Consider the following 26,650-nt stretch of genomic DNA (forward strand, 5'->3'; position numbering starts at 1 on the left):
CAAAATATGAACATTTAATAGCTTGCAACTTCCCTATTGGAGTCTAAACAAATTCAAATGAACATGAAACACGGGCAGACCTCTTGGTGGCTCCTCACGTAACCTTCCTCCACTGCCTTGTAAATTCCAACAGCCGCATAAAATTCAGTCTGATTGCACTAGATGGTTCACGGGCCACAGCAACATCCGTTTTACCCGCCCAAAATTCGCATCATTTAAATCCAAACTTGCGACTGTCTGTTGGATTGGCCGGTTAAAAAAACAAACCGACTGTGTCGAAGGCTCGTGGAAACTACCAGAGATAGAGCTCGAGCAGCCAGAGAGAACAATCAATTTAGAGCTTCCTTGCATCGAGAAGTAGTGGAAACAATCTGCAGTTCTGATGTCTTAGTCTGTCGCATCTTTTGATTTGTTCCTTGTCCCAGCCATTTGAGATTAACGATCTCCATCTTTCTTTTCAGGCTGAAGAAGCAGTCAGTGCTGTTTTAAGACTTGCCCAGGAAAATGTGAGTGAAACTTTTTATCTGCTCGTTTCTCCTTTAGCTGAACATGAGCTTACGTATCTGCTCTGCCCGAGTGCTTTGAGAAGGCTTTTGTGCATCATTGCAGGGTTTTTAAGTTAATTTTTTTTTGCTGAAAAATATAAAAGATATTTTTTAAATAAAGCATATTCCTAATTATTTACCTTATACTGTATGTATTTTATTTTTTTACACATGCAATTATGCAAATAATAGTAATTTGAATTGCAAACCATTATTCTAAGTCAGGAACAGTATTTACGGAAATGTCTGGGGCTGCGTGTCTACTTATATTTGAAATACGTCAAGTTTGACTGTGTTGGAGATCCGTACGCGTCAAAAAAGAGTTCCCGATCTCTTTGGATCTATTTAATTTATAAATCTGCCATCCATGAAAAAAACATTGCCACCGTTAACGATGGATCAAATTATGTTTATATTATGTGAAGGAAAACGAGACAATGCCCTCGTGTACTGGATTAATCTTCCAATTTTTATTGCATTAAGAGACTAGAAAAATATTTGGGAAGGAAAAACCGTCGATTGGAATATTTCCCAATCAGAGATGAAAATGAACGCTAGCCGCGGATATGAGTCGTCAAAGACGTCATTGACATGCAGAATGTAAATTTTGGTGGTCAGGTGAAGTCTTGCTCCCATTTTCCTTCCGAAAGCCTCATGATTTTCGGAATTTGCCTTCTTTTACAACGCTTAGGTTTTCTTTGTGAGAAAAAAGATGGGTGAAGAGTTTCCTGCTGCCTTTGTTCTTGCGACCCTACCGAATTCCTCCAGAGCACAGATGAGATTTCGTCGACTCTGAGCAGAAAAAGACGCCCGTTGTATCCTTCTCTTCCCCGGTCGTGTCTGTTGAAAACCAATGATCGACTTCACTTTTCGTCATTTTGCTTTCGTGTTTTTGTCATTTGCTCTTCACTTTTTCACTCTTTGAAGCCAAGGCGCGAAGATGAAGGAACCCATCGGAGTTTTCGTCGAAATCTCGTAATCGCCTGTCCAAAGGACCAGTTTCTCCTTTTTCTACGTTTCTGTCCCTGACGATGGGGTGGACTGGGGCACGACCATGATCTGGACTCTTTTCTTTTGTTCAAATGAACATATTCAAAAACATATTCAAAATGTGTTTGAATAATTCTTTAAAAATGTAATCACTAATTTAACTTTTTTTTTTTTTTGCAAAATCATGTTTTTTTTTTAAGGGGGTTACAGTCCCTCAGAAATGATCAAACAATGAAAGAAAAAAAAATTGCCTATTTAGAAACTAAAAACCAGTCCAAACACGGGGGGAAAAGTTTCATTGCTTTAGTTCAAATATTTTAAAAGTTATGAGTGTTTTTAGGTCATGCTCGCTATGTATTCTTATGCAAAAGAAAAACTTGAAATTGATTTTTCTCAATGATTTTTCTCTCATTTTTTTGTGTTTTCATGTCATAAAAATCCCTAAGGCTTTTTATTTTATTTTTGATGCAACTTTAAAGTAATACTTTTTGCAATTAGGACAATATATTTAACAAAACTGTGGAATTAGCATTTTATAAATGACTCAAATGTTTAGAGCATGTTAAACCTTTAAAAACCATATTTAAAAAAAAAATTACGATTTTTTACATAATTAATCACAGAAAATTTTCTAATAAACACAAAAGCAAATGAATGCACAGGTTTTTAGAGATGATGATTGTGATCGTCTAGCAAAAAGTTTTTTTAACATTAATTAAAAACAAAAAAGCCTTCGGAATTTTAAAAAATTGAAATTTTCCTAAATTTTTTGAATTAAAAAAAGGCAATATTTTAAAGTTTTGATAGTAAATTATTGATAATGAAACAAGTATGAATGTTATGGTTTCAAAGAAAAATAAAATTTACTTAAATTTTAAAAAAAGTGTTTGAAAGGTACTGTGACCCCTTAAAGTGAGTTTATTAGAGGTCGTCGGGAGGGAGAACCGAATCCCTTACCGATTCCGATTTGCGTACAATGTGCCGGTGCATTCGAATGAAATCAATCTCTTAGGCATTTCGTTCCGAATGTGTTTTCCCTGTCTTTTAATTCCATCTTCTTTCTTTCAGGGTTGTTTGGTTTAAACCATGATTTAAACCAATTGTTTTTTTTTTTAAACCATGCGGTTTTTTAAAAAATTAAAAAAAAAAAAAAAAAAAAAAAAGCCAAAAAAAAAAAATCCATTTTACAGGTTTACATTGACTTCCCCACACATATTGAAAAATGTAAAATTACATTTATGCAAAGTTGCTTCTTCAAAATGTATTACAAGCTTTAATCGAAAAAAAATATTAATATATTTTTTATTTTATATATGTGCCATAAAGCAGATTTCAGTCAACTTCCATCATTACGCTCAATTTGCATGATTAGTTGAGATTTACTGAGGATTGAATCTTTTATTGTAGATTCAATCCATTATATTGCTCACTCCTGTTGCAGGGGTGTGACATTTTTGCCCATTTATTTGCACTTTCCTGGAATTTTAACTTCGACTTGTAAGGTAATCGACAGTCTAACTTAATTGTTTGCACCTAAAAATTAAGATTTGTTCTGCAGAACACAAATAATATTTTTTGAATCAAATTTTAAAAAAAAGTTTATACTTCACGTATATAACGTTTTTGGCAAAAAAAATTTCTTAAAATAGAATTTGCTACACATTTATTTGTTCTAAAGAGTTTGCATTTAATATTTTTTAAACTTCAATGCTGGATGCAACATGTATGCCAGTAAATACGCTGTAATTTAAGCCATGTTACACCAATTTTTGTATTTTTGATTCGGTTCTTTGTTTTAGCGATAGTCGATATCTTTTTCCGAGTCTTTCCAAAATAAGAACGGAGTCGAATATAGAGCAGCACTTTGTTTTAAAACTTTCTCAGTACAACAGCAATCGATTTTTTGACTGTTCAATCATGTACTGTTGTACATTTTGCTTGACTTTAATATTTGCGACATTGTGTATATAAAAATCAGCATTATGTAAGATTAGAAAGAAAAAATATGAAAATTGTTCTTTCGAAAAGATTATGCTTAAAAATATAACTTTTACCTTTATTCGATATTTATTCATATTATGTTGGTTTTATAAAGTTTTTTTTTTGGATCTTCATTATATTTTATCTTAACCTGCATCACAACCACTTCTTGAAGTATTTCGTATCATAAAGGGTCTATATATACATGCATACTAATATGTTAATCAAGTCAAACATTTCAATCAATATTTCCCCGTAGAAAGCTATTTTAATTATTTAATTTAGTTACAAGATTTTGTTCTTATCTCTTTAATTAATCAAGAAATTAGGTATAATGTGACTATTGAATAACTGTTAATTAAATGAAACCTTAATTACCTTCAAAAATTAATTGTTTTTCTCGCAAATAGTATTTAAACCAAAAAAAAAGGTTTAAATTAAAATAAAACTGTTTTAAACCAAAGAAACCGTTTTTTTTTTTTTTTTTGAAAAAAAACGGTTTTTTTTACCAACCCTGCTTTCTTTTAGGCCGAGCTTCGAGAGCAGTTGCGGGAACTCTCCGAGAAGACGGCTCTCGAGAATGAGGAACTGAGAAAGGCTCTCGGCAAGGTAAGGATTCTCCCGATTCCACTCTCTGGCATCGTGGGTATGAGGGGGAGGGTCAGGTGTCCTGCACGTGAACAGACTAGACTTCACTGGCGACCACACAGCACGTTTGAGGAGTGGCTATCGTGTAAAAATGACATTCGTGATCCTTATCCGTGGGGGGGGGGGGGGGGGGGGGGGGGGGGAATTGTGCCCATCCCTGAAAAGTCCTCCCTGGTTGGGCCCACCTAACTGAAACCTGCCGGGTTAATGTGTAGCACATATGTTTATTTGACTTATATCCAGCAGTTTTCTTATTATCCCGATATTTTAAAGTACTCATAATCCGATTGCAGAAATGAATTTCCATTATGTAAAGAAATTTAAGCTTTGTGAGTAACATTTTTAGTTCAAAATATTGCAACTCATGAAAATGATCACAGACACAAAATATGGAAACATTTTAATTTAATAAAAGTTAAAGTTAATTTAATAAAAGTTAAAAAAGTTTTAAATTTAATAAAAGTTTGATTTTTTCTTACAAGTAACTTTTCTTTAAATTGAAAGTCAAAAAATATTTTGTTGTTTGAGAAAAATGGTGACATGACTCAAAAAAGGCAGAAAATAAGATCTTTAATGGATAATACTTTTTAAATAAATGGATCTGTTATTTGGAATAGAGGCACACGTCGTAGATAGCAAAGTTGCCGGTGGATGGCAACTTTGATTCTAGTCGCACTCTCTCTTATATTTTCCCTTTTACGTCAAAACAAATAGTATAAAAATATATTTAATTTCATATAATTTGAACAACTGTGGCCATTGCATCTGAAAGTGTGAACCAGCACTTGTACCATTGTCCGAATCAGAACAAAACTTTCTTTAGAAACTCGAAATGTACTTGTACCCAAAAAACATTAATCTAAATTAAAAAACATTTAGGTATCTGACATTGAATCTAAAACTTATAATATTCTTCAACTAACTGATTTTTTAATACATTTTTTTTTAAATGTAAGGTAAATTTTAGGAAATTTTAGAGCTGAAAAATACAAACAGCCAAAAGTACGTAATGAGCATTAAATAAAAATGTTTGCTCTCCTGCAATATTTAAGCATCCAACATAGTACTCAAAGATATGGATTTATACTAGTTTGTTACTTTTCTTAAATGTACTGATTTTTAATATTCCATTTTTGTGTTATTCATTTCCAAATGTTGATGTAAAAATGTGTTTGCTAATAATTTTTGAACTTCATATTTTAATTAAACTTGTAAGCCATTTTTCAAAAAATAAATAGAAAAATGCAATTTTTTTTTTTTTTTTGAAGAAAATTGTAAATTTTAGACCCCCTGCTGGACATTGAAATAGTTTTTAATTTTTATAAACACTGCAAACTCCCTGATTTTGAATCAAGGTTTTTCTCCCTTTTCAGTGGGGGGGGGGGGGGCAGATTTAAAATCCATGTTTTGAGGTGGCATAGAGCTAAATTGGGCTCTGGTTTTGAGACCCCGCTTTTACTATTTCAAATTTTGTGAAGAAGCCTCTTTTAGTATTTAAAATTTTGTGAAGGGGCCGCAAAACGAACCCAATTTGTGTTGATGCCATTTATAAATCTTCAAAGGTTGGTCATTGTTTTAATTCAACCCTGTTCGCGAGTTAGATTAAACGTTGCTATTTTATATACTTTCGTAGAATGCAGCTTAAATGTTTAACTTTCTTTGATTGATAGCAGTGATGGGGGTGCAGCCATGAATTCTGTTGTGTGTTCCATATTTCGTTCTGATTGTTTGCAAAACTCTTTCAGGCCCAGCGTGACCTTGAAATCTCCAACGCAAGGTGCAGGGAATTGGAGGCAAAATTACGACCCCAGGCCACGAATGCAGGCCTCCAAAAAGGGGAGACTGGCAAGGAACTGCAGGTACTGATTGTTATTTGTGAATATCTTTTTGTGGTCCAATACAACTTGTGATTCATAACAGAAGTCCAGTTTAGAAAGGCTTAGATTGCGAAATGTGAAAAGTGATCATCAGTTTCTGGCAGGTTTGGCCGGATTGGACCCAATGGATTTTTTTGAAAAAACCCATTAGTTAGCCCACTTTCGGGTTTTTTTTATAATTTTCTGAGAATTTTTTGAAAATTTAATTTAAATACTTTCAGAATTTAAACTTTTTTATTTGTTCTTCACCACAGACAATGGACATAAAAATGAATTTTGAACTTTAATAGTATTTGTTAACTCTTAACGGCATTAAAAAAATACTTCAAAGATTTTAAATAAATATATTTACCTTTTTTCTTTAACTGGTCAATAAATAACTCAAATTATCTTGATTAAGTCCTGTCACGTCTGATTTTCTCAATATTTTTAGATTCTACAGAGGGAACTACTCTAGCTAAAAGGCTTTCATGTGAATTATTTTCTGCAAACCAACACGTCACAAATCTCGAATAAACAAGGTATATTTTTTAGAAATTAACAGGTTTCACAAATGGTCAGACAGAAAACAGAATAGGATGTACAGTATTTTCATTATCTTTCGAAAAAGTTTAATATTTCTTACTCTGTACACAGAAATAGAAAAACAGGCAACATAAAATTTAAAGAAATGTCTTGATTAAGCTGGAATTCAGTAAAAAGGGATTTAAACCCCTTGATTTTCTACAGTAGTTTTGCTTAACAAAATGAAATACAATAAAGTAAAATTCACAAAAAAAATGTAGTAATTAAAAACGAACGAACGAACAATAGATTTTATCACTCAAGAAGTAACTTTGCCTTAACTGTTGGTAATCATGGAAACTAAACACAAGTGAAGCAAATCACTGTAATAAACAATTAATGTAAATGTAGGCATATCTAATTTTCAATAGCGAAGAGCGACTGCCTTCCATCAAGTGAAAGAACTGTGAAATTAATAATTGTGACATCTGTATCACAAAAATAAAGTTAATTGCTAAAATAATTGCAAAAATTATGAAACCCAAACTTTTTCAGTTATTGCCTTCCACCCCTCCAATCTATTGAATTCACAGCGCTTTTACACTTTGGCCTGTAAAAAAATCATGCATCTTTTAGTTTCACATAATTCTCCTGTTTGTTGCTCATAAAACAAGGGGTGCTCCCCCCCCCCCAAGCACAATGGCACAATCCTCCCCCCCCACCCAATATTTCTGAACGCTTTAGCGCTTTTTTTATTTTTTTTAAACCTATTTATTTATTTTTAAGTATTATTGTTGTTTTGAAAGAAAAGTGTGCTCGCTCCTCCGCAATAAAATACACACACACAGTTGAAAATAATAAAATAAAATAATATGAGTAAATAATTTGAATAAAAATAAAGTAAAATAAATAATTAAAACATCCCCCCCCCCCCAAAAAAAAAACTTTGAATGGCGCAATTGGCGCCATCATCACTCCTGTGGGCACCCTGTCATAAAGTTAAATTTTGAGCAATGATCAGAAACTTCTCTGATGTGCAGATTTTTTTTTTAATCGGATTACTTTTATTTTGAAAGAAAGAAGCGCGCTGAAAGTCATTTAAATGATCACCACCAAAATACTAAAAGATTAGCGATACTTCTGTAAAAAAGAAACTTTCCAAGTTTAAAATTGTCTAATGAACTAAATTTACAGAACAAAATTGTTTAGAAGAATACGATTTTATTAATCAATTTAAAGAAATAATATAAAATATGAAAGAAAAGATTATTGCATCTCATTAAGAACTTCAGTCGCACTCGCAGACAAAACAATGTGCTGTGCATCATAACAACTTCAGAACTGCTGACGTAAACAAGCAGCGTTTAAACAGAGCCCGCTCGAACTAGGAAGAAAAGAACTGTTAGGCATAAATGCCTGTTAATAACAACAGTAAATAATCCTATCTCATCACCTCACAACACCGATAGTAAAATAATGTTTTTCCTTACTTCTAATGTATTACCAATCATTCTGCATGACTGGGGTAAAAGATTCTTATCAGCACTCATTCACATTGGTCGAATCGACCGAATGTTTGTTTCACTTTCGTTCACCTTTGGCGGGAACTCCGTTGTGGATGACGTCATAGATGCTTCTAGAAGGAATCTGATGGCACGTGTGCTTAACGATAGCAGTGATGTGTCCGTTCACGTGACTCGGATATGCTAATGACCCGGGGGGATATTTAAAATGCTCGCGGCTTATGTTCGCTCTCTCTTTGATCAGTGGCGGATTGATTCAAGAAATCGGCCCTGGCATAAGGGATGTCGCGGCCCCATAGCTCCTAATACTAATTTTTACCAAACGATTGGGAAACGATATCCCTTAAATATGAAGAAATCATTCGTAAAAATTAAATACTTAAAAAAAAATAATAACGGAACGGATCCTTTCTGTGTTTAAATGGTGAACAATTGATACAAGATAAGCAAAATCTTGGTTTGTAAAAAAGAAAAAACAGGTGGGGGGGGGGGGAATAATCTATTTAAATATTTTTAAATGATTCCAGCTTCATCGATTATTTCCGTAATAATATCTTCTAACATAACTTTTGTTAGAATAGAAAGGTTATTAGTGAGGCGGGTTGACCCCTTAATTTTGTCAAACACATGCAGCAATACACAAAGAGAAAGAGAGTAGATTTATTTTCTTGCTTAAGGCATTCATTACATTAAATATTAGCAATATAAACCTAATTGTAAGTTCAACATTAGATCAGAAATAACGGGTCCCGGGTTTTCTCCCCGGAAATTTTTTAAAATTGTAGTCTTAAATCGCAATTTTAAATGATCTCTGGTGATGTAGGGAGAGTGGAAGTTCGAAGGCCCTTCTCTGGCAATTTTTTGGAATTGAAACTCCAAAATTGGAATTTTATATTATTCTCAATTATGTTAGGAAGATGGGAGTCCAGGAAATTTTCAAAATCTTAGCTCTGAAAACGCGGTTTTAGAAGATTTTGAGTGATGTTAGTGAAAGGAGAGATTCGAGCAGCATCCACCAAGAATTTGCTTAAAATGAAGCCTTAAAAACGTGTAAGCTTTCTTTGATAAAAACTAGGGTGTAGAAAGTTGTTTAAAAATTAAGTTCAAAAACAAAACTTTAACTGACCTCCTATGATTTTAGGAGGAGGAGTAATGGCGGGCTCTCCCTGGATTTTTTCCAAAACTGAAGCATTAAAACCGATATTTCTGACGCAACTTTACTATGATGACGAGGGGAGGGGAGGAAGGGGGGGGGGGCTTTCTTTCAAATATTTCGATGCTGTAGATTCGGAAACGGTGTTTTAAATATCTTTCGTAATGTTAATAAAAAGAAAAGATCGATGGTAAACTTTCGAAACTAAATCCTATCAACCCAACACTGTAGACGATCTTTGGTGTTGTTATGCATATACATACACCTTAGAGACTCCCGTTACCTGTTACAATTAGAATTTGAATGTTACAAAACACAATAAGAAGTACAATACAATACATTAAAAATGCAGAATGATTATAATTATAAAGCTGAGTGATAAATGGCATAAAAACCAAAAATTGGCACTAAATGAAAATAATTCTGTTAAACCAAACATAGACAATGCGAATCACTATGTTCTCGGGGTGAGGGCGGGGGGAGGACTGAAAACAAAAGTTTATTAAATTTTTAAAACACCAGTAATTTTTTTATTACTTGAGTTCATAACTAAAATTTAAAAACCCTAAAAACGATAACCCCCTTCAGAAAAGAATGAAAAGAGGGTTTGTATAAATTTATTCTCATGAGGATGAAAGAAAGCTGTGCGGAGATTTTCGGAAGGAAAAAGAGAGGGGTTAATATTTAATGTGAAAAGATGAGGTTTATGGAAGATGTAAAGGTCTGGCGTGTACCTGGGAGTTCATGACACCAGACTTGATACAGAATCTGAAAGTGAGAAACGAACTACAGTCGAGTCCCGACTTACGCGAGGGATGCGTTCCAAGACCCCTCGCGTAAGTCGAAATTTCGCGTTGTGGAACAGGGTATGTGTAAAAACTTTTATAAACATACCGAATTGTTTTATACATTTGTAAACACGACTTCAAACTTAAAAACCATTTCTCAACCATACGTTACTGTTTCTTATATAAAAAAACTGAATTTTAAAGATGTTTTAAATTAAAAAAAACCGTTTTATTCAACATAAAATACTGATACGATGCAAAAAGTCAATGATCAATGGGAAAGAAAGACATAAAATAAACCAGTACGGTACGTACAGTATGAAGTAAGAAAAACAAATGCACACTAGTTTTACATTTGTAACTTTAGAAAATGAAGATGTCGATGATTTAAGTTGTGTGATCAAATTGTTAATTTTAATATATTTTTAAATGCAATTGCTTTGCTGGTTCTTTTATAACGTTTTCATCTATGGCAGCACCCCTATCTCTGCTTTCTTAAATTCACAATACAAAAGCAGCTTCCATTTTAATATTTTTTGTGTTTTTATTAGATACTACTCGGTGAACTTTTACGGATTTCTTTTTCTTGACTTTTAACTGTACAAATGGACGATTCACTCATACCTAATTGTCGTGCTAGCTTTGACGCATTTTATAGTTCAACCACATAATCTTTAGCTTTTCTTTAACTGTCAGAAACTTTCTCTTTTTCTTTCGATCTTCACACGAGAAAACTTCACTCTTAAGTGTCATTATATTTCAACAACTTTCATATTTACAATGAAAGAAAAATAGAAAATGAGGAGTAAGTTATTTGTATAAGCGATGTATCAGAGCAGTACGGTGTAAGAACTGCCGCTCTCAGTGATGCTAAAGGTATGAAGGTCCATTCACGATTTTTTTTTGGAAGCCAATAACGAAGCCGATACTTACACACCACGATTCCCTTCCGAAAATTTTCGTGCTGCGGGCGAGAAATTCGTGTTATATCTAAAAAAATTTATTTGAAAAAAAAAATCGCGTTATAGCCATTTCGCGTAAGTCGGATCGCGTTGTAGCGGGAGTCGACTGTACGTAGATAGGGAAATGATTATGGCCAGTTATTAAACTTTTTTGGTGTCTAGATTTAATTTGAGGTTTTAATTTAATTTTAGGGAATAGGTCAAAAACTCTTCTGCCATGATGTTGTTATGGGGAAAACGGAGGTTTGGGGATTATCTTCTTTTTTTTTTGAGATTGAAGCTCAAAAAAGGTAATTTTTGACAATCTTCGATGATGTTACGGGAAAATGTTCAAGGGACTTCCGAAATTTTTTTGACCCTGATTTCTGACGCTCTTCAATGATGGGGAGGGGAAGTTTCAAGGTAGGTTGCACCGGAAACGCTCTCCTTGAAGATTTTCGAAGCTGAAATCCCAATTACGCTGTTGTGGGCCATCTTTTATGACGTTAAACTAAAGGGCGTTTTTCCGAGAATTCCTAAAAAAGCAAAGTTTTAAAAACGCACTTTAAGCTAGCTGTGGTGACTAAAGAGGAAGATATAAGCTTTCGGATCCCATCCCCCATTTTGGCTACGCCCTAATCTTTATTTATCAATTTATTTTAACTACTGATAAAAAAAAAAGAATCACCATCCTACAGTTTTCTCTTTCAAAACCATTTAGGCTTAGATTCCAGCCTCGTATTTTTATTTGCTTGAAATGCAAGCTCATCTGCGGCCGCAGGTGACAAAAAACTTCTTTTGAACTGACCTGATGCTTTAATGACCTTAAAGACCTTAGGCCATTTTTTTCCACTCTACATTTTATTTTAATTTCATAATCTTCTTCACCCCTTCATAAAGTTTAGTTTCACATTCAAACACTTAGAACACTGATGTGACTATTTATTTCAATATTTTCAATCTCTCTCGCTGAATTTTAATTTTTCTCTTTATAAACCATGTTTCGGGGGCCTGTGTATTTTTCTCCACTTTCAGGAACTCTGATTTTCAGGATGAAATTTTTTAATTAAAAAAAAAAAAGGAAAGGTAAATGGTAGAAAAGGTAGGTTTGTCGGCGACCCCTGAGACCCATGTTTTTTAATTTTTATATTAAATCTAATCACTTTCAAATTTAACTGTATTAACTAAGGGTCTTAAACTGTAGATTTGAATCCTTCGAGTGATACTGAGGAAAACTAAATGCTTCATTTTTCGTAAAAAGTGTTAGAAACGCACATTTCGGAGGTCTTTACTTGAATAGTCTTAATAATATAGTATTTTGGATGCTCTAAATTGTGTTTTAAAATTGCATTTTATGTTAAAATTTTATTGAAAAATGTCACTTTTATTGCAATTGTTGTGAAATACAAATCATAACAATTGTTAATTGTCTTTCATAAGTAAAGTAAATGTGAATTGTCATTCGTAACTGAATCTGACAATAGGGCAAAAGTATTTTAACTTCTTAATACTGCCCTTGTTTTCCTGTTTTTTATTGCATTACTAAAATGAAATTGGCGGCCCCATTTCTGAAAAACTGAGGTAGTGTAGCATCCCCTCCCCCTCGGCCTTTTGGTGCCGGCCTTGCCCCCTCCACCCGCGGCACGGGCTTGAGCCTATGCGTTAAGAGGGATTGAAGCTAGAGAATTAACGTATCGGTATTTACATTTTGTTGTTTGTAGGACAGGGCAACTGAGCGGCCCAAACATGACCGGCCCACCGGGCAAATGCCCGGTTGCCTGCCGGCTGTATCCGCCACTGTCTTTGATCATCTCTCGTCGTGGTAGGCGGTCGCTCGATCGGCATTCGAACTTGCTTGTTCGTGCCGTTCGCCCATTTATTAGAAATGATGAGCTGGAATTGGCTTATTTCCCAATGGGTTTACTTCATCGAAGTTTTTAGTCAATAGTCATGCAGTTTGCATTGCAGTGTTAGTTATCTCATGCAAAAGTAGCATGTGGAGAGATTATGTTGTTAGTATTTATTTTTATCATTTACAGCGTGTTTTTAACTATTTACATTATTGTTTAAATAAACTTCATGAAAGTTAGAAATAGTTTGTCAAGTTCTTATTTCCGAACTCACTCTGCTAGTATCAAAGAAACATTGGGGAGATATTATTAGATTAGAAATTCTCCCCAACAAGAACCTTCTGCGCATGTCCGCCGCCGACTGCTATGGCGCACGCGCCAATGGCAGAGAGTTGACAAAAAGAACTGCAGGGGGAAGAAGAAAGGGGGAATGACAAAAGGACGAATGGGAATGGCGGCGGCGAAAAAAATAAGGCTGAAAGTTTTTTTTTTTTTTTTTGACGTCATAGACCGCGGGCCGCGCTAAGAACGATCGGAAATATGCAATTTTTCATTTTCCCTCACATTTCCCTGATTTTCGGCCATTTTCATTTTCCCTGACAATTCCAGGTTTTCCCGGTTTTCCGGTGCGTGGCAACCCTGTATATGAAATACGCGAATTTTAACTCATTATATTATTTTTATAATTGTAATTCTATATACTACATGGGGAAGTTCCGAACATGTTCTATCAGGCACAAAAAAAACTTGATTTTGGTACTAAATTTTTAAATATGTTTTCAATGGAAAAATGGGGAAAAACCCCTTTGCACGTTTTTAATCAACATCTACGTTAATTGGTGTCATCCGAAGACGTAACCTAGCTGAGGACACTCAATCGACTCTCCTTTCGAACAGTTTTTTTTTTTTTTTTCAAACTCTGTCCATCTGTTAAGGCGCTACAGTGCCACAGATAGGTCAAACTAACAGGTCATAAAAATGAAAAAAGGAGCCAAGATCAGTCAAAGTGAGGTTCTGGGTAGAGGGGGTCACCGATAAAAGAATTAAGGGGTACCGAGTTCCACAGCAGTTCTTCCAGAATGCCGGATTGTTCTATTTTCGTTGAGTCATTTTGGAAACAATTTTTAACTTTCTTTGATACCGGATCGTAAACTTCCTGCGAGTTTTAGTCGTGAATAAACTATTTTCAAAATCTTTGAGTATTCCAACTATAGAGCCATTCCATTTCAGATCAGGCAGGGTCTGTCACATGACCATCACCGATTTTTTTGAAAAAATTACAGTAGTTACAACTAAGGGACATATGAAATATCCCAAAAGGATTTTGCAAGAAAAAAATTTTTTCTTCAGTTACAGCCTATTAAAATTCTGCACAAAATCCGCCATTTTGGAAAAAACCGGCAAAACACTCCATTTGAAATGGACACTATTTCAAAAGTATTTAACCTATTCGAATAATTCTTTTTTCTGAAAATAAATAAGGACCCATATATCCTCTAGACATCATTTTTGAAAGTTTAGTTAGATTTTTTGATAAAGAAAAAAATTCATTTTTGCCGCGAAAAAACTGCATTTTCACCGATTTCATGATTTTTTTTCTCCATGAAAAAAAGTTTTTTTTACTAAACGGAGATGGCAGTCTAAAGCCCTTATATGATAGTTTCATAATATATTTTATTAGAATTCTTGGATGCATACAGCCTCGGAAATAAAATTTGAAATTTTGAAAATTTTCAAAAATTAGCGATTTTTGAAGTGATTTTACTCAAAAAACCCATTTTTTAAAAATCTGAAAATTGGCTCATTTGAACCCCATATAATGCTTAACAAGTGGATAGACACCGCATCCAGTATTTTTTCCCATAAAATGTTTTATGATTTTTTGAAAGTGACCTTATCGCCCATGGCATGCATGTAAAATAAAAATTTCTAATAATTTCAGTCACTGAAAATCTGATCATATTAATGGATTAATGCCTAATAGCTACAATGATGGCGCACTTTATCAGCAACAAATAAAATTTTACTGACTTTTAATAATATAGCAATATCAAACCGCTTTTGATGACCCAGTCAATTCGTCTTTTTGTAAGACTCTGTGAGTAGCCTTTAGATAGAAGAGCCTTTGGTGATTATATTAATGACTAATTCAGTGGCTCCCAAAAGCGTTCGTACACCTTGAAATTTTGTAATAAAACCAAAATAACGCAAAACTGAATTCGAATATGAAGTCCAATTTTTTTTTCACATCATTCCTATGCCATTCTGAATAAAACCAAGCAGTTTTTTTCAAAATATCTGATGACCCAGTCAATTCGCCTTTTTGTATTTCGTTATATAAATATATTTTTCTGTTGATCAGCGCCTAATTGTTATGGGAGCTGAGCTCCCATACTTCCTTATTTGTTTTACTCGAATTTTTGTATTTTTGACCGAATTCAGGCCACTTAAGCATTAAAACAAGTTCTGAAGACTAAAGGGATCCTGCACTTCTTTTGTTAGAAATTGGATCCCTGGCTATAATAGTCACCTTTAGTGAGATCTGTTTGGTTACCTCAACTTACAACTTCAATTGATTACTTCTCTCATAAAACAGGTGGGCTTTTTAAATTCTTAAAATACAAGTGAGTTTTGCGGTTTGAATTTATTATAATTATTCTTACGTATAAATGTAATCGTACGAGGTAGGATCCAAAAATTATGCGACAACATTCGCCAATGACAACCAAAGCACGAAATTAAAATTAATCGTTTTAAATGCATTGTATTGTTCTTCCCTTTGATGATTTCCCCTGTCGTGTAATTGAGTTGAAGAGAATGACTATTGAAAGAGAAAAAATATGATTTGTTGCTGCATATGAAAGTAACGGTGAATGCATAGCTTTGGAGACGAAATAAACTAATATTTATTTTAAAAAAAAAGGAAAGATTTTAACTGTTACTGATAAAGTACATCATTATCATAGCTAGTCATTAATATAATCACCAAAGGCTCTTCTACCTATAAACTACACACAGAGTCTTACAAAAAGACGAATTGACTGGATCATCAAAAGCAGTTTGTTACTGATATATTATTAAAAGTCAGTAAGATTTTAGTTGTTCCTGATAAAGTGCACCGTTTTTGTAGCTATTAGGCATTAATATAATCAGATTTTCAGTGACTGAAATTATTAGACATTTTTATTTTACATGCATGCCATGGGCGATAAGGTGACTTTCAAAAAATCATAAAACATTTTATGGGAAAAAATACCGGATGCGGTGTCTATCCACTAGTTAAGCATTATATGGGGTACAAATGAGCCAATTTTTAGATTTTTAAAAAATGGGTTTTTTGAGTAAAATCACTTCAAAAATCGCTAATTTTTGAAAATTTTCAAAATTTCAAATTTTATTTACGAGGCTGTATGCACTCAAGGGTTCTAATAAAATATGTTATGAAACTATCATATAAGGGCTTTAGACTGCCATCTCCGTTTAGTAAAAAAAACCCTTTTTTTTTCATGGAGAAAAAAAATCATAAAATTGGTAAAAATGCAGTTTTTTGGGGGCAAAAATGAATTTTTTTCTTTATCAAAAAACCTAACTAAACTTTCAAAAACGATGTCTAGAGGATATATGGGTCCTTATTTATTTTTAGAAAAAAGAATTATTCGAATAGGTTAAATACTTTTGAAATAGTGCCCATTTCAAATGGAGTGTTTTGCCGTTTTTTTCCAAAATGGCGGATTTTGTGCAGATTTTTAATAGGCTGTAACTGAAGAAAAAAAATTTTCTTGCAAAATCCTTTTGGGATAGTTCATATGTACCTTAGTTGTAACTACTGTATTTTTTTCAAAAAATCGGTGATGGTCATATGACACTTTTCATACCTGCCTGCCTGATTTGAAATGGAATGACTCTATAAAGCAATTTGCCACGTCTTTAATCCATTATGAAGGAAAGTAAAAAATTGTTCACATGTCTGTTTTGTTGGGATCATTTGTTTTTTGAAAGCTAATCAAAAGCTATAGTCTTTATTTTGACTTAACGGTCTTTATTTTTTTTATTTATTTTTTTACTTTTTTTTTAATTTTTTTTTTGTTTTTTATTTATTTTTTTATTTTTTTGCAGTTTACAAATTTAGGGACAATTGAAAAAATAGTTAACTCAATGTTTTAACTACTAGTCTTATAATCATCTCAAGGTGCCGAATTCAAGCTTTAGATTTGCGAATTAAATTACTGGACAGATAATTTTTCACTTTAATTTAACTTTGAGTATTGCTACAAGTCCCATTCTGATTAAAAATTACACATTTAAGTTTAAACATTAGCAACCTTGTGTTTGCAACGTTTGCCAAACAATTTAATTTCGATTTATTTGAGGGAACATTTCAAAATCGCGCCAGGAGTCACAGTCAGTCAGCATAAAAAGGACACTTTTCAGATCTTAATAGCGTTATAACTATACGGGGTGAATTCATAAAATTTAGGATTATTGATTTTAAAGCTCAAAGTGGTCCACTCAAGGTAAAATACACACTGGCAGACCCGTTGCCCGATTTCCGAACTCGGTTCACACACTGCCGTGTGTCTAAATTTTGTCATGATTCCGTCCATAAAACGTAGGCTAAAATACATCGACACTCGACCTTTGTCCTTCATTTCTTGAATCAAGAAAATAGTGGTAAAGGGGATACTTGCAAAGAATCACAATGGAAATCTTTTGAAAATCCTCCTCGATTCTCTTCCATCCTCGATTCCTCCCTCTGGAGCCACCACTGAGACAGAGAGAAAGTCTATATCATGGTCTCTAAGGGAGTCATTACTTGAGAAGCGATTTAGTATCATCATAAAGTAAACATCCATCGAAATAAGCGCATTTCAATTTAAACCTCCCAGAAAAAAAAAAAAAAAACTGAGCCTTCGACTTTTTTTTTTGTAAAATCGTTGCAGGAAAAAGAACCCTTCTTTTTCCAGTGTCTTTTGGACTGTTGTTTTCTCTGTCAGCGAGTCGCGATTCCGCTGTCCATCCTAAGAGCCCTGTGTTCTCTCTGTTCCAGGGGAGTGGCCGAGGAGCAGATGGGGAGCTGCCATCGACGTCCAAGCGTCAATCCCGAGACGGCGAAGGAGAACCTCCCAGGTGAGTTGACCGTGGATGAAGTGACATTGTGCTGTCGTTCATTCAGAACGGGAAGGGAAGTCTTCCCTATTGTGTCACATTTGGAGATGTAAAAATTATGGAAATTTTAAAGTGTTGGAAAGGAAAAAAAAATCGGGGGAAATTTGGGGGGAAATAGAAAAATAGAATTTTTTGTCAAATAATGTGTCACATTCTAACGGATTAATAAGTTTAATCATCAGATGATTTTGAAATTTCCAAGGCTCTCCTCAATCCAACTTGTTATTTAGTGCTTCATCTCCGCTCCCTGTCGATGCCATTCTTGCGTCAATTTCATTTTTGCTTTCCATTTGAATATTTAAGGGTTTTCTTATAAGTCAAATAATAAACTGACATTTTTGCACCCCTCGGTGAATATCCAGGCTTTTAATCTGTTCCTTGTTCAAAACGAATAATCGCTGAAGTGCTACGTGTTTTAAAGTGAAACACGGAAACATAATTTTGTAAATTTAAAAAAAAAATCGTTTATTAGCCACTGCATTATCATCTATCCTCAGTATCTGCTATCTACTAGAGTTAAGGGTTAATCCACTGGAGTTTGGGTTAAAACTTAAAAGTACCAAAATATCCCCAAACAGGCAATTGCTGCTTTCAAATGTACATGGAAGCAAATTACCACCCCTCATACCATGACGGGCGACTTTCTAGTGAGGTTAAATAATAGAGTTGGGGGATTAATTTATGCTTCGGAGCAACTGTTGACATAGTTTAACGTTATGGAGCAATAGTTTTAGCTTTAAATTCTTTGCACGGGTATCGCCGTGAAGGTACAGCTAGTATGTATATGAAGTGAAAAATTAAATGCCCGCCGAATCCCCCCCCCCCCCAATTAAAAAAATTTATGGAAAACAGCGTGACATGTGACAAAAGGAAGATGGGGTATGGTGAACTGCGAAACTTTGACAAAGAGGGCGATAGGGTCGAAAATGCTGAAAAGTGACATCAGTTATGCACCGCCCTCGACCATAAACAAATCTCAAAGAAGACCTTTTTTAAAAATTGTACTATTATAGCGACGTCCAGTGTTTTCGAATGGACAGTTGCCACGAGTAGAGTTCGTTCATTTGATACTTGGAAATTTATATTTCTAACGACGAAGAAGCAACTTTCTCAATAATAGTAGACGTTTTATAAGTAATATTGTTCACACAGAAGTTTTTCGTATAAACTGAGTTTTGATGCTTCATTTCATACGGGAATATTTCCAAAATTGTATCATTGAGGATTTTTACCCATTGGCGTCCATTTTTTTGTTTCTAATGCCAGCGCGAAAATATTTTTTCCTTTGCATACGTAAACAAAGAGTAAGGAAGAATCTATTTGCATAGGGTTAGCACAAAGCAACCCGGTATCCAAAATAAAATGAATCAAGCCAAGAATTGGACGACCACTTCTCAATGGGGCTGTTTTCTTCAGTCAAAAGTACTACTTTTAGTCACTGAAATTGATAGAATAAGTAAGAGGAATAACATGGGGCCAGAAAAAACTTTTGTTTTCTCGACGGTTATTTTTTATTAATATTTCAAATGTTCGATTTTGGAAATAAAGCGTGATCTTTATGACGTTACAAGTGATGTACTTTGGCGCCCTACTCCATTGCCGTGCTAAATGTTTACGCTCTGCTGTCCACGGGCTTTCCACGCTGTGATCATTTGCGCCGTGCTCTAATGGCATCAGTGAATGGCATTTCATCGCTTTTGATGCCATGTGCAGAAGCGTAAAATCTGAATTTCAATCTACGCACCGACTAAAATAATTGTTAAAAATTATTAAATTTTTCAAAACTTTTTTAAAAATGCTTAAAATCCATGTTTCTAAACTTGCTTTTTCGGAAAAAACACTTTAAGAGTTTCGGAAATGACAACATTACCGAAATATCCCCTCTCATCGATATATTTTGAGATTGACGGACAAAAAGCAAAATTGGAAAAAAATTACCTTTCGTCATTGCGTGTACGTATAAAAATTGTCTGTTTCCGGATATGCAGTAAAGGAGAGTAAAAGAAGAAACAAAAATGTTGGGAATAGTTGAATTCATACGAGGTTTCTCAAATATTCATTTATGAATAGGGTCGAATTTCGACCACTGGGCGAACACTAGTGGGTAGAAAGAGGTGAAGATCTCATACATTAAAGTGTTCTTGTAATGTTTGGAAAACTGTTCATCGATGCAGTTTTCTTCGCATGCGTACTAGGGATGCACCGGATAGAGATGATTCCGGACATCCTGCGCTTTGTTTTCCGAATTCGGATATCCGGCTCTACATTTCTTTTTATTAACATTGCATCTTTATTCATTTTTACGAAATGCTGTTTCAGAATAATGAATGGAGCTTTTTCACAACTCATTTCCTCGAAAACAAATTAAATGCATTTAAAAATAATTTTTAAAACCTTTTTATTTTCATGTAGGGTGTGTACGAGTCGTTCTGCACATTCAATGAAACACTAAAAGAGAGGAGCCCCAAATCACATCTTAGGGCACAAACTTTAAACGTAAAATATTTCTGCGTATAAACAACCCTAGTTTCAACTTATAAATCATTGTTGTTGTCGAAACTGAAAGTAGATAATTTAAATCGAATATTCTCCATGTTTTGTGTTCATGTTTAATGACCAACGTCGTTAAATCGTTAATGTTTATGCAAATGAACCTTGTTTCCATTTTTTACTTCCTTTGCTCTTGGTGTGGCAACAGAGTGTTGTCCAATGTGTAAAGCTGTTGTGGCGGTCAGAGACTTTTGCTTCACTTTCCCACACGAGCACGTGTAAACTGTAACGATGTTTTCAATATGTTCATCTTTACTAATAATAAAGCTGAAAGTCTTTCTGTATGGATGTTTGGATCCCTGTGTTAGCATAGCGCCTAGACCGTTAAGCCGATTTTCATGAAATTTGACACAAAATTAGTTTGCAGCATGGGGGTGTGCACCTCGAAGCGATTTTTCGAAAATGCGATGTGATTCTTTTCCTATTCCAATTTTAAGAACAAAATTATCAGAAGATCGACGCGAAATTAGCATAACGTGGAACCGTCACATGGGCACAAGCCAATGGGCGAGATGCGAAATGATCATAACGTGGAACCGTAACACGGGCACGAGCCAATTGGCAAGAAAATTCAGCATACATTGTTTGTAAATATACAGGCGAACCAAAGGACCTTTCAATTTTTCTATTACGGGCAAAGCCGTGCGGGTACCACTAGAAATAAATCTAGTTTGGTGGAAATCGTGTGCTGTTTCTCAAACTGCAATCCAGTAAAATTCATGATGGAGTAAGAACTTAGGACATTGAATCCAAATGTCCCGTACCTGCATCAAGCTAAATATGCTTAGATGTAAGTCATCTTTTAGTTTAGAGGTTTTCTAGTCCAGACTTCATTCAGATAAGATTCCACGTGAACAGGAGCGGGAAAGTGATCGAGTACCCTTCCGCTTTCAATTTGAACAAAACGTGAATCTCTCTCTCTCTCTTCCAGGAGACGCCGGCCGGAGGACGGAGGTGCGTCGGAGACGGACGAGTACGGGCGGACCGCGTTGCATCATGCAGCAATGAGCGGAGACACGGAGGAGATCAGGGCGCTGCTAGACAGAGGATTGGACACGAGGACGAGGGATGTGTATGGAGAGACGCCCCTCCACCTGGCCCTGTTCCACGAAAAGGATGCCGCGGCGGAGGTGCTGACGGACGTGGACTCCATCACGGATGTTGTGAATGACGACGGGCTCACCCCTCTGCATCACGCTGCAGGAAGTGGGTTCGTGAATGTCGTCCGTATGCTGCTCGCGGGAGGGGCGGACGCAAGTGCGAAAGACGGATATGGACGGACGCCCCTCCATCACGCCGTGAGCTCGGGGAAGGAGGCCGCGGCGGAGGTGCTGCTGGGGGCCGCCCCCGAATGCGACGGGCCGGACATGGAAGGCCGCACCCCCCTGCACTACGCTGTGAGAGGTCTCCCGCGGATTGTTCAATCTTTGCTGTCGAGGGGTGCGCGTTTGAAGTTTAAAGACGAAGATGGACACTGTCCCCTGGACCATGCCCTGCGGTGTAAACAAGACGGTGTGGCGAGGGTGCTCCTGGCGACCTACGCGTGGAATGACATCGTGATACATTGGGAGGAGATGGAACTCCCGCAGGATGACGAGGAGCGCGGCGTCCGGCTGCTCTCCGAATGCGAGGCCGAGATGAGGAAGGCCCGGGTGGAGGGGTCCCGCCTCTCCCTCCGCGACCTCGCCCGCCGACCCCCCTCCCGCCTCGCCCGGCGCCTCTCCGACGAGGCGATCCGGCGGCTCTCGGACCGGGACCTCCTGGCGCGGGACTTCCCGCTCTTCGGCGACCTCCTCCTCGTCCGGCTGGGGGAGGTCCGGGAGAGGAGGGCCCTGGAGGATCGCTTCCTGCGCTGCTTCCCCCTCCTCTGCCCGCCCCTGCCCACCACCTGCACCGACGTCCTCCTCGCGTGCCTGGCTGACGACGACCTGAGGCACTTCGCCCGAGCGGCGGAGCTCTAGTCCCCGGCGAAAAAGAAAATAAAGATCAGGACTTGAACTGTATGAATCTTTTGTTTTTGAATGTGCCCGAGATAGTTGACTGAACTTTATGTGCTGTTGTTTCCGTAAACGAACCCGTTTGTCTTGTCAAGAATTATTCTGAGACACCTTTCAAATGGCTTTGTCTATCGTGTGCAAAATGCTTTGTGTGTATCAATCACGTAATAAAAGGAATATTCAAGCCATTGATAAAATCTCTTTTATTGAGAAAAGAAGTAGAGTGAGCCGAAAATATTGACCCTGCTAAAAAACTGAGAATGACGTTCACATGGCTCGATGCGTCATCGGGGAATATTTCGATAATTGGGAATCTGTCTCGGCCGTCTCATTTTTGGGGTAAATATTTTTATTTTGGTAAAATACCTCTGGCACTGGAGCCAAAAAATGGACGCCAATGCAGAAAGATCGCCAGATCCCCAAGTGTTGAAATCTTCCCCGGAGTATGCTTGTGCGTGCAATTCACCAAAAAAAATTGAAAACCGCATTTTTTGGACTTGCGTCGGTCTTGCTCTGAGGTACAGATTTAAAATTACTACTTTTATATTTTGGGTATTTGTACTTGCAGCTTTTGCAACCGAAGTCTGTTTATTATTGGGCAGTGCCTGAAATGACAAAAAAAAAAAAAAAAAAAGCTTATAATTTAATGCATTAGTTATCTTACTAATGTATGTAAACAATGATGTTGAAAAGCATGCGTCCATTTAGCCGAATAGGAAACTGTTTCGGAGCTGCGAAGAATCTGTTCAATGCAAAAATGTGGGTAAATGGCTGTGAAGACTTGACGGCACAGAAGAGAGCGTTTGTCGGGTGTCTCTTCGTCCATAGGCTCGCATTTTTATGCATGGGGAAGCGGTTTCCTTTCGCCTCCACACAATGCAACGATGTACGTTCATTCACATATGAGCAGTCATTTACATTTTCCAACATTGTTTATGTTTATACTTAGCTCAAATGTTCTGATTCTTTTATCTATGTCAGTTTGACGATTCACTGTGACAAAAAACATGACATTTCATGTAAAACCTGTCAGTTTTTTTAAGCCCCCATAGAAAAAAATTTTTTTTTCTTTGAGTCATATACTTTTCCTTTTAGTTTTATACTAAAAAAATCGGACAGTGCATATAAAAAAGAGCTTTTTTAACATTACTGTGAAGCACAAAAATGCTAAATAGAAGACTTGATTTTTTTAAATGAAAAGAATCCACTTTTTTAACTTTGTAGCCTTTGATTTTATTTTACAATCAGAAGTAAAAATAAAATAAGTAAGGTCTTAAATTTATTCTGAACAGTGCTATACCCTATGAATTAAGATGAATCTTTGAGGGCATCATTCATTCGTCTATGAACTCTGATCGGCAAGTCGTTTTATCTGGGGTCCTGGGAAAAAGTCATACCTTACGATCTTTTCAAAATTTTGCTCACAAATTGATATTAAGAGCAGTGGCGCTATATACTCTCATTTTTTTAGACACGGCGTACACCCTGAAACTTCATAAACTTTCATATTATGACATACTATGTATATGATCACATACACAAATTGTGTGTAATGGATTACTGGCAGTATACCCTCAGAAAAATTGGTGGGAATATCACTGATTAAAAGTCCTTTCCGTGGGACGAAATGGTACATTCAGAATAGTTTTGTCAGCATGTTTTATTCCACAAAAACAAATAAACAATGTTCGTTTCAGTATCAAAAGTAAAGATTTATCGTAGATAAAGCACAGAAAATTGAAAATTAATTAAAAAAAGGTTCTTACATTTCCGTGAAGGACTTGCACAAAATGAAAATTCTTTCCAAGTAATGGAAACTAAAAAGGTCAACGAAACTAAATAATTGTGTAGCTACATATCAAGTAATAAATGTGAATGCAAACAGTAAAAAATGACCGGTTTCAGAAACATAGTAAGTTTTCGTTTTACGGCAATGGACAAGTGCCAAATGACACAGATAATGGGACTTGGACTTTCAGAAAATACCAAATTTTAAGTACAAAGTTTACTGCATAAGGGCATAAAAGTCATTTTGCCGACATCAAACTATCAACAAACACAGCCCGATCATTCTGATATTGGACGTGACGGCAAATTTCTATTTCAGGACCCCCTCCCCTAGAGCCCGACTAAGATTTTTGAAGAAACGGGGCACAAAAATCCTTTTGCACCCCCACCCACTCCCGCTCATTCTATATAAGGAAGCAATAAAATATGTCGATACTAACGTATTAACAGAGTCGTGCTAAATTTGGTGGGGCCTCATATCACAATATACAGTCGAAGCTAGATAAACTCGAAGTTTCTATCGGGTTCCAAACTCTTGAGAACGTTGTGGGAACTTCTCATAACTCGAATGTTTTAGCCGGTCCCTTGGGACTTCGAGTTGTCGAGAGTTGACTGTAGTATATACATTTAGTATACGATAATTATAATAGCTGTGGTTAAACCGTAAATATCAAAATTTTCGATGATGTAACTTTTTATTGTAAATACAGACTAAACGAGTTGTTTTGGGATTTGCAAAAGAGATCAAATTTTTAAGGGAAAGTTTTATCATCAAATAAAGAGTTTTTTTTTTCTTGGTCTGAGCATTTTCAAAAATATCAAAGACAACATTCTACTCATTGAAATTATTATTTAAGCATAATAATGATAAGGATGACAGCTTTCCTTGCTGCAAAAAAGATCGCAAAGGAGATTTCATTCTTTTAACAAGAAAATGATCGTTCAGCAGTGCAATTGGATATTGGCAATGCTAAAGAAAATGCGTATAATAGTCTCAACATTTGGAAACCCTAAAGAGAGGATTAACTAGTAATTGTTTTAAAATGTCCGTAGCTTCATCTTTCATTTCAATCAAGTTACTGAATTGCAATAAACCATTAGGGAAATCTGGCTCTACATCTTTGGCATAATCGCTTTTAAAAAATTTTGCAGCCTCATATAAACATTTGGGTTATTTTGTATTTTGGGCCCCCGTGAAATCTAAGAGGAGGGACCTGTGCCCGTGCGGTAATCAGGCTCTGATAATAAAGAGAGTATTTCGTATTAAAAAAAATGATTCGTCCATCATTCTTTACCAACGTTTCTTAGTTAAAAACTTCCAAAAGATCGCATTTTTATACATAGAAAGAAGAGTTTATAAGCCGCATAAAAGCCAGTTGTTCAGCCATTTTCGATCGGAGCGCGTGTTTTAGTGGTTGTCTTTTCTCGCAAGTTATCGCGTTTGGTGATTGTTCATTGCGAGCAATTATGAGCGGCACGTGAATTGTTAATTAAATAAAATATTGTTGACCAATTTCGCGAAACCCGTAACTTTGCTGTAATGCTTGCTTTGCAATAATGAAAAATCCGATCCGAAATGGTTAAACTTAAGCTGATGCGACGGCCTAGAGCCTCTATATAGAGAGTGTTCCGTTTTAACTTGCAAGACCTTTATTTTCGCAACCGTTCTAGATGTATACTTCCAATTGCAAAAATATTCAAGATTAGATGTGGAGCTACGATATTGAAAGTTTGAAGTAAAAATAAAAATAAGTCAAAAAATACGAAATTCAACTTTTTATACGGGCCCCAGTAGGTCCCCTCATGGGCGGATTTATGGGGGGCAGAGGGGGGCAATGCTCCTCCAGTTTTGGGATTACTTTATGTAGTAACAACACATCTTCCAAACATTAAAAAAAATATATATTATTAATTTTTCTTTTTTGAATAGTTCAGAAGGGCATGGGTGGATTTAGAGGGGGCATAGGGGCAATGGCCTCCACTTTTGGGAGGACTTTATATAGTAACAACACATCTTCCAAAATCTTGAAACAAAAAAATCATGACTTTTTCTTTTTTGAATAGTTCAATGAAAATGAAGAGAAAAGCGAATGTCCTTTTCTGGTGAGAGAAAAGAGAGGGGGGGGGGAACGAAAATTAAATAAAAATAGTACAGCTGTCACTGGGGTGTTGAAAATGTGTCAAAATTCACTATTTTGGACTGAAAAACCTTTTGGGCAAGTATATGAATGAAAATATAGGCTAAACGAGCTATACATTAAGCTGCAACACTTACAATAATTGACGATTATTTTAACAAATTAGAACCTAAAGCAAAGGGGGGGGAACTCCCCCCCCCTCATTAGCGCTA

General features: G+C 35.8%; 1 protein-coding gene across 1 annotated transcript in view; it reads left to right on the plus strand.

The window, feature by feature from the left end:
* Nucleotides 1-26,650, plus strand: part of LOC129232409 (serine/threonine-protein phosphatase 6 regulatory ankyrin repeat subunit A-like) — a 145,687-nt gene that overhangs the window by 75,854 nt on the left and 43,183 nt on the right. The window contains exons 5-9 of the mRNA XM_054866554.1: nt 462-506; nt 4,044-4,124; nt 5,909-6,022; nt 17,847-17,926; nt 21,447-22,448. Of these exons, the coding sequence (XP_054722529.1) occupies nt 462-506; nt 4,044-4,124; nt 5,909-6,022; nt 17,847-17,926; nt 21,447-22,448 (1,322 nt within the window). The remainder of the gene's footprint in view (nt 1-461; nt 507-4,043; nt 4,125-5,908; nt 6,023-17,846; nt 17,927-21,446; nt 22,449-26,650) is intronic.

Source organism: Uloborus diversus, unplaced genomic scaffold (assembly GCF_026930045.1).
Source record: "Uloborus diversus isolate 005 unplaced genomic scaffold, Udiv.v.3.1 scaffold_12, whole genome shotgun sequence".
NCBI lineage: Eukaryota > Metazoa > Arthropoda > Arachnida > Araneae > Uloboridae > Uloborus > Uloborus diversus.